General features: G+C 42.7%; 1 protein-coding gene across 1 annotated transcript in view; it reads right to left on the reverse strand.

The window, feature by feature from the left end:
- The window catches only part of DPT (dermatopontin), a 23,049-nt gene extending 15,227 nt beyond the window's left edge, over positions 1 to 7,822 (reverse strand). Inside the window, exon 1 of the mRNA XM_026044434.1 lies at positions 7,513 to 7,822. Within this exon, the coding sequence (XP_025900219.1) occupies positions 7,513 to 7,811 (299 nt within the window). The 5' untranslated portion in view covers positions 7,812 to 7,822. The remainder of the gene's footprint in view (positions 1 to 7,512) is intronic.
- Positions 7,823 to 13,420: the final 5,598 nt, after the last annotated feature.

The following is a 13,420-nucleotide window of genomic DNA, read 5'->3' on the forward strand; positions in this document are numbered from 1 at the left end:
TCCTCTCCTCTCCTCTCCTCTCCTCTCCTCTCCTCTCCTCCCTTCTGAGCAGAAGGCACTCTCAACAGAACCCATTATAAGCTTGTGAAGAAAACACAATTTGCTAAGTACTTTTTCACATTAGGAAAATTGAGGCCCAGATTTTATGAAATTATATGACTCACATAAATTTGGTGACTGGATTTTCAAAAGGCAAATATGCTTCTTCATGTTTTCTGTGCAGCAAAGAATTATGCCATACAAATATACCAGTGCCCTTGAGTAGAACATATGTATGTACTCTAAGYATGCAAATATATGCTTCTCTCTCTGCACACCCTACAGGCAGCTGGTCACTGATACCCAAATCAATTCAAGCAGTGACTGGAGTTTGGATAGCTTGCTTCTTAGAGAGGAAAGACCAGGAGAGCATGGAAATAGCACATTGGCTCAGTCTTGAAGTGACCCATTCATTGAAGTCCCTTCCCACCCTTGTTGTCTCCTCATGGAAAAAAATACAGGAATTCATTTCTTTCTCTTTCCTTTCTCCCTTCCTTTGTCAAGGAGAACTGGGAGCAACTAGTAAACACATTGGTATATGGAATCAAAAACATTGTTGTATCCAAGAGACACTTCATAAAGAATAAACTTGATGATTTAAAAATCATAGAATCATAGAATCATAGAATGCCGAAGGTTGGAAGGGACCTCAGAGGTCATCGAGTCCAAATATCAAAAAGCATTGCTTTAGATTCATTAAATGGCTTCATAATTTATTTTAAAGGTTGTGGTGTTAACAGAAGGGGAAATACATAATCAAATGGCACCTTAGGTCCTCAGGAAAGTCATTCCCTTAGGAAAGTCTTCACTTATGCTTGTGGGTGCCGGTGCACAAGCGCTAGATGGAAAAGCTGAAAACTGGACCAGTTCTGACCATGCAGGATTGGATTTCTCTGCCCAACTTTAGTCTCCAACTTTGAACCGGGGGTCTTTTCTTGTCTATATGTCTCTTCCACAATGCTCTGTTGTTCAGATGAGTCTGTTTACACTTGTTTGCATCCCCACCTCTCCCACATTGCTGGGGCCACACATCCTTGCTGTGCTTCACAAGAGGCTTTAGAGGCCCTTCAGAGTTAAGCAGTGGTGGGGACTCCGGGTTGCTATGGTATTCTACTGAGTAAGGCAGTTTGGCTGGTGCTCAGAGGATTTCAGCAGGACTTTGATAGGAAGTTGCTCTGTTTTTTTGGCACATAGGCCACAGAAACATATGGCTAAGGCTGGGTAAACATATTGGGTAGCTTCAGATGATTGGTGTTATCCTGATGGAAAGAAGGTAAATACACAGAAATATAGGGAATGGTTGTACTTGTTGCAAAAATGAGCACTTTTCTATATTCTTTATTCTGTCTAAGGCAGAAACAAACTTGTGTCTCTCTACCTTCTTTTGCCTCTCCCTCTTTCCAGGTATGTGCATTCCCATTGCTCAAGTCCTTCAGCCTCTGAGAGTTCTTGTAGCTTTTTTGCATAGGTGTCATAATGGGAGCATTTCTTTCCCACTTTTCTCTTACAGTTCCTTTCAGAGGCTTTAGCTTTTTCCCATGCCCACTGACAAGCATCTGACACTGCTGCCCATACACATTTTCAGGCAAGTTTCTTCCTCCTTTTCTCTCCTCATCTGCTCACACCAAGGCTGGAAAGTCTTGCCTCCTTTCTTCCTCTCTTTTGTAACTGCTTTTTTATTATCTTGACACCTCTACGCTCCAACTTAGAGCAAAAGACTTTTTGAGAAAAATATCAATCAGAGGTGGACTCTGCTGTTCATAGTGACTTGAACAAAATCCAAGAAATGTAATATTCCTGCTCTTACATGCCCACATATCTGTTCACCAAAGCCTGGAAAAGTTTATGTTTTATTGCAAGTCAGTTTGGAACCTATCACAGAAGCTTTGTTTTAAAAAACAGCATTTACTTTTGTGAGTTACTTAATAGTAACTCATTATTTAGTAAATGAGTACTTTAAAAAAATGAGTTTCTTATATGTAAGTATAGCTAGAAATACCATGTCTTATAACGATATTGCCATTTTATTTTAAAAACATGATAAGAAAATATGAAATATTCTTTTAAGCTAATGTCCACTTCTTTCTGACTACTTCTGTCTCATAAATTAAGCACTGCCAAGCTGTTGGGTTCATTGAAAGGAAAGAAATGTTGAAATTGAAGTAATTTACATTAGCTTGAGAAATTGAAGTACTTTGAGAGAATACAAGTTTACTTTTCATTTGATTTTAATTTTCAAATCCAAATATCCCTCCAAGAATGGAGTAATCCCACTTAGAAAATGGAGTGCTTAATTGTGAGTTCATGTGAAGTCTCTTTTCTTCCCTTCCTCCAGCTAGTCTCTTCTTTGCAAGCAGAAAGTATTTCTTCAAGGGAAGCAAACATCCCCCCATCACTTTTTTAGAAAGATGCTTTGAGCAAAAATCTGAAAACAAGCTTTAATTTATGAAATTTTTCCCCTTCTCTTTTGAATTCACTAAACCTGTTACAGCAAATCCTGCAAACCTGTATAGTGAATAAAACTTGGCAATTCAAACCTTGAATTTATAGCCAATTCAAAAAATTACTTTTTTTCTCCAGACCTTGTCTGGAGCAGTACAGACAACTAAGTAGTAACTAAGTACAGACAACTAAGCAGTGAAAGACAACTCAGAAATCAGGAATATGGCACTGGGTTCCCCTCACTAGTGAAAGCTTGGCATTGCTAAGAGGCGAGGAAGGTACCTTTTAGGAGATGAGTGTAGATGAGTGTGAGAAAACAGCTGAAACTGTGTAGGATTAAAGTTGGCCGTGGCCAGATTGTTTTCCTCTATTTGGCTGAGATTTTGATGCATCAAGAGCTGTTCTTTGGATTTGGTACTGGGAGATGGGATAGTCAGCTGACTGCAAGATGGAGGARTGAGAAGATTCATCGTGATGAGGGTCAGGTACCAGTGAATGGAAAGTTGTCTTTCTCTTATTTCATTTCCATCTTTGGTGTATGATTCTCTGAAATCCCAGAAGTACTTTTTACCACTCTGATACCATATTGAAAATAATACTGTATGCAAGTATCTGCATGTACGTCAATCAGTCTTAAAGATTTGGTGTATTTCTAGGAAGGTATATGTTTTGCAATACAGGCTGTTAGCTTTATTTTGGGGGAACACAAAGTAATTCTGGGTATTCTGTTTTTGTTGTTGTTGTTGTTTGTTTGTTTTTGGGTTTTTTTTCTCTGTTGTAAATGACTGCAAGGTTTCATAAAGCAACCTCTACAGCCTGATTTTTTTCTGAAAAGGGTCATATGTAGCTATTGAAAACAGTATGGTAGCTGAGGCTTTCCACAGCCCGCTGCAGTTGTTATGAAGAGTAGAGAAGTTCACCAAATCCTCTTCTGAGCTGTTTAACAGTCATGTCCCTTGTGCAGCCGATTTCTGTCACGATGAGGCACCAAAGGGTGGCCCCTAATGCCGGTGCTGTAGCCTGTCCTTCAGGTATTGTTCTGTGCATCATCTTGAGCCTGAGCCAGAGAGGAAACCTGTTGGTTATACATCCCTGCCAGGAGGCCCGTGTTAAGCTGCAGTGGTGGATGCTTCCTGAGGCCGCGCTGACCACAACGCATGGACAGAGGGGGCTCTGGGAACACCGCACACAGAGCCTGACATGCAGCTCAGCCGACACAAGGCCACGCTGCATCCATCATCTTCCATTGGCTTTTTCTTTCTCTCCTAAGATCCAGATAATCATGAAGGGGCTATCAATGACTTTCCTTTCTCCTCTGCCTGAAGGGAAGGCAAGGTCCTAATTCCGCAATTCATTTCTCTCTGAGATTTTCTGATGAGCCCTCCTAATCCACATAGAAATCCTTCTGAGAAAATACTTCAACTGGCCACTGTCCACTGCAGCTGTGTTAGAACCTTGTGGCACTATCCCTTTAATACGAGTGCAGGACTGTGAAGATAATTAACTTGTTTATATAGATGGCACAAATGGGAACATTTTTTAAAGGGCAGCTTGATTATCAGGCTTGGGTAGCTCAGTCTCAGATTTGAGACTTGGGATTGGTCAGAGATTCAGAACAAAAACAGTCCCTTGCAGATGCACTGGGATCTGCTGCCAGTGTCTGAACAGGAGGCTCCTACAGACACTTCCTGCCTTTGCTCATGAGTCTGTCCCTGCGCTCGCTTATGGGAAATGGGTTTGTGCATCGACTTGAAGGATCTGAGTCTGAGTCTGTGTTTGTGTGTATGCAGAGAAAACAAGAGTGGCAATGGGAGTGGGGTGGGAGGCTCCAGCTATCTGTTTTGTTCCAAGTCTCATCCAAACACTTTCTCAAAAGTTGAAATGAGGAAAAGAGGCAGCAAACATGGGTTAATCAGCACTTTGCTAGAAATGGTTCTATTTTATATGTTATGAATAACTGGGAGTATAGTGGGGATATGGCAAGGTTCCACCCATAGTACATGGTAAGGAGTATAAAGCAAATAATACCTCCTGGAAAGATAATGTGTTTGAATTGCAAGCTTCTGATTATTTGTTTATTTAACCCCTGTCCTCTAATACTGTCACTTTCGAGGGGAAAAAAAAAAAGAGTAGTTTTTCTCAAATACTCCTTTCAAGGACGGATCTGGAGAGACAACTTTGCAATATCCAGTGAAGATATGAAGCACAGGCAGTTTAATCAACTGTTGCAGTTGATTGGTCTTCCCAAATCTACTAGTGGAGAGAGATGGGGTGCCCACATGGGGCTTTTTTAGAGGACCACTGACTCCAGAGGGGAACACCTTGACAAGGTGCTTAATGTTGATCTTTGTCATTGCCCTCCTTCTCTTGAATCATTTTTCTTAATCTCCTTAAAATGCAAAATCTTAAGTGCTTATTCTTAGAAATCCATATAATAATCAGTGCTAACATGGGAAGCAAATTTATCTAAAAAAGCTCTGTAGTGGCCCCCTCCTGCACTTTCTCTGTGCTCCTCACAGCCACTTCTGCTATTTTCCCCCCAGCACTAATGGCCAAAGAAAATAATGAGTTGCAAATTCCTTTCTCTTTCTGCTTATATTCCCACTTAGTTTTCTCTCTCAGGCGTTTCTTGGCTTGCTGTCTTTTCTAAGGAAGCGTCGCTTGAATTTGCCTCTGCTATGCAGCTGCACAGCACTTGGGAATGGCCATTTGTGAAATGACACAAACGCCATTTGTCAGAGACCATTTTTTTTGGTGCTTTTGCCAGACTAGAGTTCCTGGGACATGCCTGAAGAACTGGAGAGAGCTCAGGGTGCTGCACATGCGAACTGCACTAACCTAGGAATTTTGCCGTATGAAACTGCCACGGGACAGCAAGGAGAACAGAGACACGCTCAGGCCGAACAGCCAGCAGCACAAGGGTGCAGGGCTGAATGAAAGGCATTGAGCTGCCTGCTCATAGCTAAGGGGACTTCTGCAAAGCCCGCAGACTGCTTGTTTCAATTTCTCCATGAAGGTAAGGCAAGGAGTAAATAGACTCAATTACAGCAGGCAAATTGTAGGTTACATGTTAAGGAAAAATCTGTGGCTTTGTGGTTATTTGTGGAACAAGATGTGGAATTCCCCTTGGATGTGATGTGCAGGGTGAGACAAAGTTCCCTGTGAAGCAGAATTGAAAATAAATAATACAGTCCATCAGATCCAGATGGGCCTAGACTGGATGGTACAAGAGAGAGCAGCCTCAGCTGACACAAGTTGATTGATTAGTTGTATTGATTGATTAGTCAGGAGATCAGAGGTGACCAATCAGGGACCACAGATACAAAATCATTTGTATTTGTGGTCCTGCCTACTCTCTTGGGGATATTTACCTTTTTTTTTTCCCCAAGGGATTCCTATTCTCAAATCACTGTATTTAAAACCTCCAAATGAAAAAGAGAGTTCTGCATAGAGAAGGAAAGAGTTCTGCCAGATAGATGCAAAAGTGTTGGACTGGAAAGGTCATACAGGGAAAAAATAAATAACTCCAAAAGCTAGGAAAGAGAGTTAAATAGAATAGTATATTAAGGAGGGATTAGGAAGACATTTGGTAAAAAGGAAAGGACTGAGAGAAAGGCAATAAGGAAACATACAGGCAAGAAAGACAAGAGAGTGCAAAAAAAAAAAAAAAAWAGAAATGAAATTCAGATAATATGCTGAGTATCTAGTCATACTAAGCATATGGAGCCTGATGATGAATATGGCTCCATGGTTCAGATAGCAGAAGAAAACATTTTGTATAGACTTACACAGTATCCTGTTTATAAGAAGTAAATTCGAGCAATTACAGCTAGGGATTTTCAGGAGGAGAATGATCATTTTATTTTGAACAACAGAAAGGCCTCATTTGAATTTATTATGTAATAAGTATAAATTGCCTTATTATATGAACAAAAAAAAACATCTAATGCACTATTGCCACAATGTTTTCTTTTCTTTCCGCCTGTCTCATCTCTCCCTTTCTTTTTAGTCTTATTCCAAAATGAAGTATGGGGTCAATCTTTTTTTCTTTAGCAGTTGCATCAGCCATAGAAATGTATCACATGGTAAATAAAAGAGTATGAATAATTCAGAACAAAATTTGTAACCATTTAAAAAGCAGAGTCATTTTTAACCTGTTTCCATGTAATGTGAAATCTACAAAAATTACTTTCAGATTTTTGGAAATGTTCTTCATTCATTTCACACAGTTTTTCAAGTGTGTGTTTTAAATTTCATATAAAGAAAAAAGAAGAAAGCTAAATTTTGGGGTTATATACAGCCTAAACTTGAAACACCATACATATTTCCATAAAATATTATGCCCATAGAATATCATCGCCTTTTTTTCTAAGTTTGTTGGAAAATTGAATGTTATAATTAGTCAAAACTGACCTTATTAGGAGTTTTATAGGACCTTTTTCTATCATTGCCATGTATATATATTCACTACCATCATCACTCACAAGTGTGAAATTTTGGCTCCTTAATACCAGCATGACTAGAAAACAGCCTTTTGCTGGACCTGAGCCAAAAAGCTTAGCAACCAAAACACAAAGAGAAAAGCCAGTGCAATACTGAGAAGAATTTTTTCCTAATGATAAGAGCTGGAGTCAGCACTCCGAGGATTTGTTCCCCTGTTGAGGCACCGATTCGTTGTGTGCCCTTTCAGGAATCACTTTATGCTCTCCTTATTAAAGGCCTGTGCTTCCCTGTCCTCATCTGCCAAACAGAAAGAGCAAGAGCAAGAACAAGCCACTTTGCAGCTGGGAATGACYGCATGGCACAGCATTTGTTAAGCACATGGGGACCCTCCAGCAGAAAGCGCTCCCAAGAAAGCAGAAAGCTCCTTGCTCCCCTCCCACGCATGCAGCATCATTAGCGAGCCCCCAGCCATCGCTCGGGGTAGCCAAGCAGGCGGTTATGGTAGCCTTAACAGGTGCTTGCACTGCTGTCACCACGGCACTAGTGTGTACACGCTGCGCCACGGGCGGGCGCCGTGGAGTGTCCTACCATTCGGTCCCTGCCCTGTTGATCTCCTCCCACCAGCACTCGGTGGGCTCGCCGAGGCTCTGGGCAGCTGGCATGCACGCGTAGTTCCACAGCCTGTCGGAGCCCTCCTTCTTGCTGAAGACACTCCTGACGGCCACGATCACCTGCCCATGCGGGCACTGGAAGTTGAAGCCCTGCCGGTACACGTTGACCCACTCATCGTTATCTCCGTAGTTATAGGGGCCATAGTAGTAGTCACCATACTGGCCCCACACCACTGTCACCAACGGCAGGAACACACAGAGAAGGGCAAGGTCCATCCTGACGATGCTTCTGGCTTAGAAATGCCCCACCAGTTTGTTGGGCTGGCCCTTTTATATCGCCTCTAACATTTGGCTTCCAGATGTTTTGCTTTCAGATCCAAGTGCAATGTGTCATTGCTTAGCAAACCTTCTCTGAGTTACAGACACGTTCAATTATTTTAAGGTGGAATTCTGCAAGTACAGTGATTCCGCAGGCCATAAGGATGAGGGTTTCCCACAACTGCAAGTCATCTGTAATCCCTTGCTATAGAGCTACTGTACAGAACAAAATATACATTGTAATGCACATGTCCCAGACATCCCACTCGTGTCCTCAAGACAGGAGTTCAGTTTGCAAACTACTCTATCTGAAATCAAGGCTCTTTTCAAAGATGCCATTTCCCATCATTAGCAACATAAAACAAAATGTGGTTGTGCCCTCCCCTCTACAACTTTTTCCTTAAATGAGTGAAATGATTTTGTCCATTCCTAGAAAGATGGAAGTTGGGCAAGGTGGCCAGCGATAGGACTAGAGGAAATGGTCACAAACTGAGGCACCAAAARTTCCACAGGAACTTAAGGAAACATTTCTTGACAGTGGGCGTGACAGAGCCCTGGCACAGGCTGCTCAGGGTGGCTGTGGAGTCTCCTTCTCTGGAGATCTTTAAAACCCGCTTGGACGCCGCCCTGTGCCCCGTGCTCTAGGTGACCCTGCGTGAGCAGGGGGGTTGGACTCGATGACCTCTGAGGTCCCTTCCAACCTTGCGCGTTCTATGATTCTATGATTCTATGAATTCACTGCTCTGACTGTAAAAAATCCTTTAGCCATTTTGGCATGATTTGGCTGCAAGTGGAGTGGAGCCCAGTGCTCTGGCTTGGCATGCGAACAGCCCACACTGAGAAGCAGGTCACCAGCTTACTCCACACAAAACTGATTTCACTATGACTGGGTGGGAACTCTCTAAAACTGTGTGCTCAGCAGATGTTTTCATTTGAGAACCAACACATTAGCAAATTAGGGTGAGAAGAACTTTGTGTGTGACTATTGCCCATTACACTTTTGAGCCAGGCCCTTCAAACTACTTGCATTTATCATGGAGATGCCGCTGGGAAACAGCTGTGCTGCAGGTTCACAACCTGGCTGTCCTCCTGGAAATGCAACGGTTTAGCATATCCTCTGATCATTTCTTTATCAGGAAACCATCCTACTCAGGAGAGCATGAAAGGGTACACTTTGTTTAACTGAATACTTCAATCTTGTAGGAAAGTATGGGAGCTGAGGATGTTTTATAAGGGAATCTGCTCAAGTTTTCTTATTCTGAACCCAAAATTAGTGTAACATAATAAGTATATTTGCTGTGTTACTAGTCATGTCTGACCTTTGGGATGGTCCTAGATTCAGATCCAATCTCTTCCAGTGAAATAACATCAAAGGATCCAGAGACCTTTCTCTTGCTGCAGAATTTTCTTCCGTTTTGCTGCCCCTCTCTTCCATTTTGACCGTATGCAAAAATTTACATCTGATGGGGGTACAGAGTTGGCAGCACATTTCTGGGGAGCTCCAAGCCCACCACTGCTTTGCAGGAACATAAGCATCCCCGGAGGAAGGCACCTTTCCTAACCAACCCCAAATTTGGAAGCCACCCATGGGAAGCGTGTCCTTGAGCCTGTCAGTCAGGCGGGGTGAGTTCCAATTGGCTGCCTGCTTTTTTTGTAGTAGAGCCTTGTTAGCTGGGATTGGAAACAGGGTTGAGCTCTTTGCCAAGAGCAGAGCACAGTGATGAGCTAAGTCATCTGCACTCACAGTATGTGCAGATCCTTATGAATCTGGGCAACTAAGAGCTGCTGATCTAGCTCTGCACCTAACCTCCAGCTACAGCAGGAGCTGATGCTCAGAGAAGGAGGATAAAGAGACGTCAGGAGACAGACTCTTCTCTGGCACCACTGTCCTCTAGATCTTTGGTGACAGTGGGAACACAGGTAGCCAAAGCCTAATGAGAGAGGAAATGGGAGATTATAAAAGACATAGTGTTCTCAAGTGCATTAGAGCGCAGAACTGAACTGCATGATCTCACATACATTTTTCAGTAGTGTACATTTTTCCCCGCCTCGCATCCTCAGACACGTAGTCAACATCTGGGAGCACCATACTCTGCTGTCTATGCCTGGGAGGCATTCTGGAAGTCATTTTAGCAGGAAGTACCATGTACACTGCTCTCCTCACATAACCCTTACCCCTTCATGAACACCACTCCTTGGACAAAAGTGCTCGAGTAACCCACACAGGATCAGGGGCCAGAGGGGATGGGAAGTAGGAAGAAGATATTATTACAGGAGGTAGGGGACAAAGTTCCTCTGCCTACCTTTGATGTGTATGTGAATCTTTGTCTGTTGACATAGGCTTGATCCTAGTTAGGATAGGGTGACGCTTCCATGTGTACTGTGATCAAGAAATAGTTTGGGTGAAAAACTTGCCCAGCAAAGATAATGAGCACAAGAGACCTGGGACCACAACTCGTCTGTAGCAATCATGGCACTGCAGACATATTATGATCAGGGTCAACCTGAAAGCTACAGTTCTGCAATTTTTGGCTCCAGTGTTTTCAGGGAACTTTTAATAATTTCATACATCATCCTGAATTAAAAAAAAAAAAAAAAAGAGAGATCAGAATTTCCTACTGTAGAGGCATGATGTTTTTCAGTCATCTTGGAGCAGAGTGGTATTTGGGAGTGGAGACAACTGTGATATGAAAAGTCTTTTAGGGGTTAAAAGAGAAAGAACTGTGCACATGCATGATTTTTTTCTCAGAGTAATGCACTGCCAGCTCTGAAGTTCACAGCAGCTTTGTTCATGGAGCAAAGCTGAGGCTATACTGGGCTTGTTTCCTTAACACTTTACACCACTGCCCCAACCAGAATAGTTCCACTGAGGCTGCCAGTGCTGGGAGCTGCAGATTTATGTTTCCAGTAACTCACTGGCATGTTAACCAATACGCTGAGTCCTGCTCAGACCACTCAAGTAAAGATAGTAGTTCAAAAGCTGGTGGCCAGTGGTTTGAAATAGCTTTGGGAGAGCTGCAAACTAGCCTGCCTGGCTGACAGCAGAGTGTGACTTGGGCAGTTTGGTGACTTTGTCTGGCTTCAGCTAGAATTTGCACAGGGAGAGGTCAGAGACACTCAAAAATCTGTCCCTCTCTCTGAAATGATTTGTCCCTTCATTTACCTTGATAAAGTCAGCTTCAGGTCTTTCACATTCAATCTTTGGAAAAGAGAAAGCATCAATAAAGTCATGGAGAGGAGGTGCTAGGGCCAGCCTTTCATTATCAGTTCCTTGCCCTGAAATCCATATTGACTGGTTATTTCATTGTCTGACAGTTCATAGAAATGCTGCATTAATCCACATAAATAAGGATTTGCTTTCCATCTTGCCCAGTGGCGAGCAGGAGGATGGTGATTTTTCTGGTGTGTTTGGCACTTGTGAGGCTACAAGTGGAACATCAGGTCCTGCCTTGACCGCCCTGGCCCAAGGGAGCTTTTGACATGGATGCCCTGCAGCCTGTGTAGCAGAGGGCTGCTAAGTAGCCAGGGGCTGAAGCCCCTCAGCATGCGAGGAGAGGCTGGGGTTGCTCAGCTTGTAAATAAAGACGCTAAGAAGGAGTATAGTGTCTTATATTAAGATGCTCCATTGTGGCATTGCAGGCAGGATTAGTGCCTTGGAGCCAGCCAGGAGAAATGCAGCAGGGTGTTTCACCAGGCCACGCTGTAGCCGGGGAACACAGAGACTGCAGTGCTTTGCACTAAAACTGTAGCTGCAGTACTATTATTCAAAAGAAGAACATTAACCAGCTTGATGAGTTTTATTTTAGCACCCAAGCTCTCTGCTAAAGAAGGGGAAAAGCTTTTTATTTAGGAAGCAGAGGGATACTACAGCTGCAATGAGAATAATAAGGTTCAGGCCTGATTAGTGACAGGTACAATTAGGCCAATTTTCTACGGAGCTGAGTTACATAAAAGCAGCATCATCTGAAATCAGTGGAGCAGCATTTCTGTCTTGCCATAGCTCCTCCAGCCACAAAGGTCTGACGCATGGATGATCTGTTTTTTTTCCTGCTCTGAGGGCAGAGAGGACCTATAAAGGTGTTATCTCACAGCATTTCATCCTTCTCGTGCACGAGAATAATTCCATATGACTCAGGACAGTAGCCACAAGTGAAGTATTGCATTTAGAGCTGGTGAAGAGAGCTGAATGTGTAGCAATTGAATCTCTAAGTCCTCTGGACACAAAATAGGTGCAGCAGAAACAGCAGCAGCAGCAGCAGCTGCTGTCGTCTACCTCCAAGCTAATGCAACCCCATCGTGACTTCTCACAGTGAGACAGAAGAGGATGTTTTTCATGTCAATTCAGTGCATCAGTGAACTCACACATTTTTAACATGTTTGCCACATTTTATTACACACAACCTCAGAGTGATGCTGGGAGGTCTGATAAAGCAGAGGAGCGGGGGTGCGTGTGGGAGGCTCTATGATATGGGAGCTCCAAACTGCTCCCAGCAGTCACTGATTGTTTCACCATGCCGTCCTTGCAGCACAACATTTTTTTCTTACAAGCTTCCTGCATTGTCAGTTTTCATAGAGATATGAGGATTTAGAGATATGTTTTTGCAGGGAGGTTATGGAAACCTTGCTAATGTGGGGAAAGATGAGGCTGCTAGGAAGCTGTGCTTCGTAAGGGACAGAGATATATCCTTGTCAATTTTTTTAGCTCAGAGCTATTACCTTCTCTCAGAATAATGCATATGGTGAAGCCTGGAGTCCATTTGTCAAAGCTCCCTACTCTTCATCAAACTCTTTCCTAGTGCCTTTCATATGGTGTTTTCAAACTGCTTTGATTAAGCCGAGTTGCCTTCCTGGAAAGTAGGAAAGCGTTTTTATTCTTATGTTACATGACAGATACAGTGGTCCACCTAATGTCAGATAGTACCTCAGGGCTAGAAATTATTGAAAACTGCAGAATCTGGACTTGCAGCATCCTATTCTAGCCATCAGAAAACCGCTCTTCCAAACCCCTTTTCTTCTACTGTCCTTTGCTATTTCCCAGCAGAGACACTGCTTCATCTCCCATTTTGCATAGCTCTTTCTTTGCAGAGGGGATGCTGTTTCTTTACATCTTGTGATATTGCAAAGCTGTTTTCCCCTTTAGCTGTGGAAAACTCTGATATCTAGAGAAAGGAGGTGCTATCCAAAGTGCTCTTTTTCCAAGGTAATCATAAGCCTTTTGTACTACTTTTGTGGCAGTTTCTGCCTAAATGCACAATATTCATTTACCCTGTGTATTATACAGGTTACATGTTCAGTAGGAGAAGCAGGAAGTGCAAAACTAAATGCATAGGTCAGTGCCTGAGGAAATGAGAAGGCAATTGGACTAGCAAGCATTAGTGGAAAACAACAAAATGAAATTTTTATCATCTAGAAACCAGATCAAAGACCAGGATATTTTTTTTTTCATCTGCAACTTCAAAATATAACCAAATATTTTAAAACCACAGTTTTCAAGTAAGCAGTAAACAATTATTGCTCTGATTGATCACCATCTGTAGATCACACTGCCCCACAAAACCAGATGTAAG

The sequence above is a fragment of the Nothoprocta perdicaria genome, unplaced genomic scaffold, assembly GCF_003342845.1.
Source record: "Nothoprocta perdicaria isolate Ctin4 unplaced genomic scaffold, notPer1 scaffold_362, whole genome shotgun sequence".
In the NCBI taxonomy this organism is placed as follows: Eukaryota; Metazoa; Chordata; class Aves; order Tinamiformes; family Tinamidae; genus Nothoprocta; species Nothoprocta perdicaria.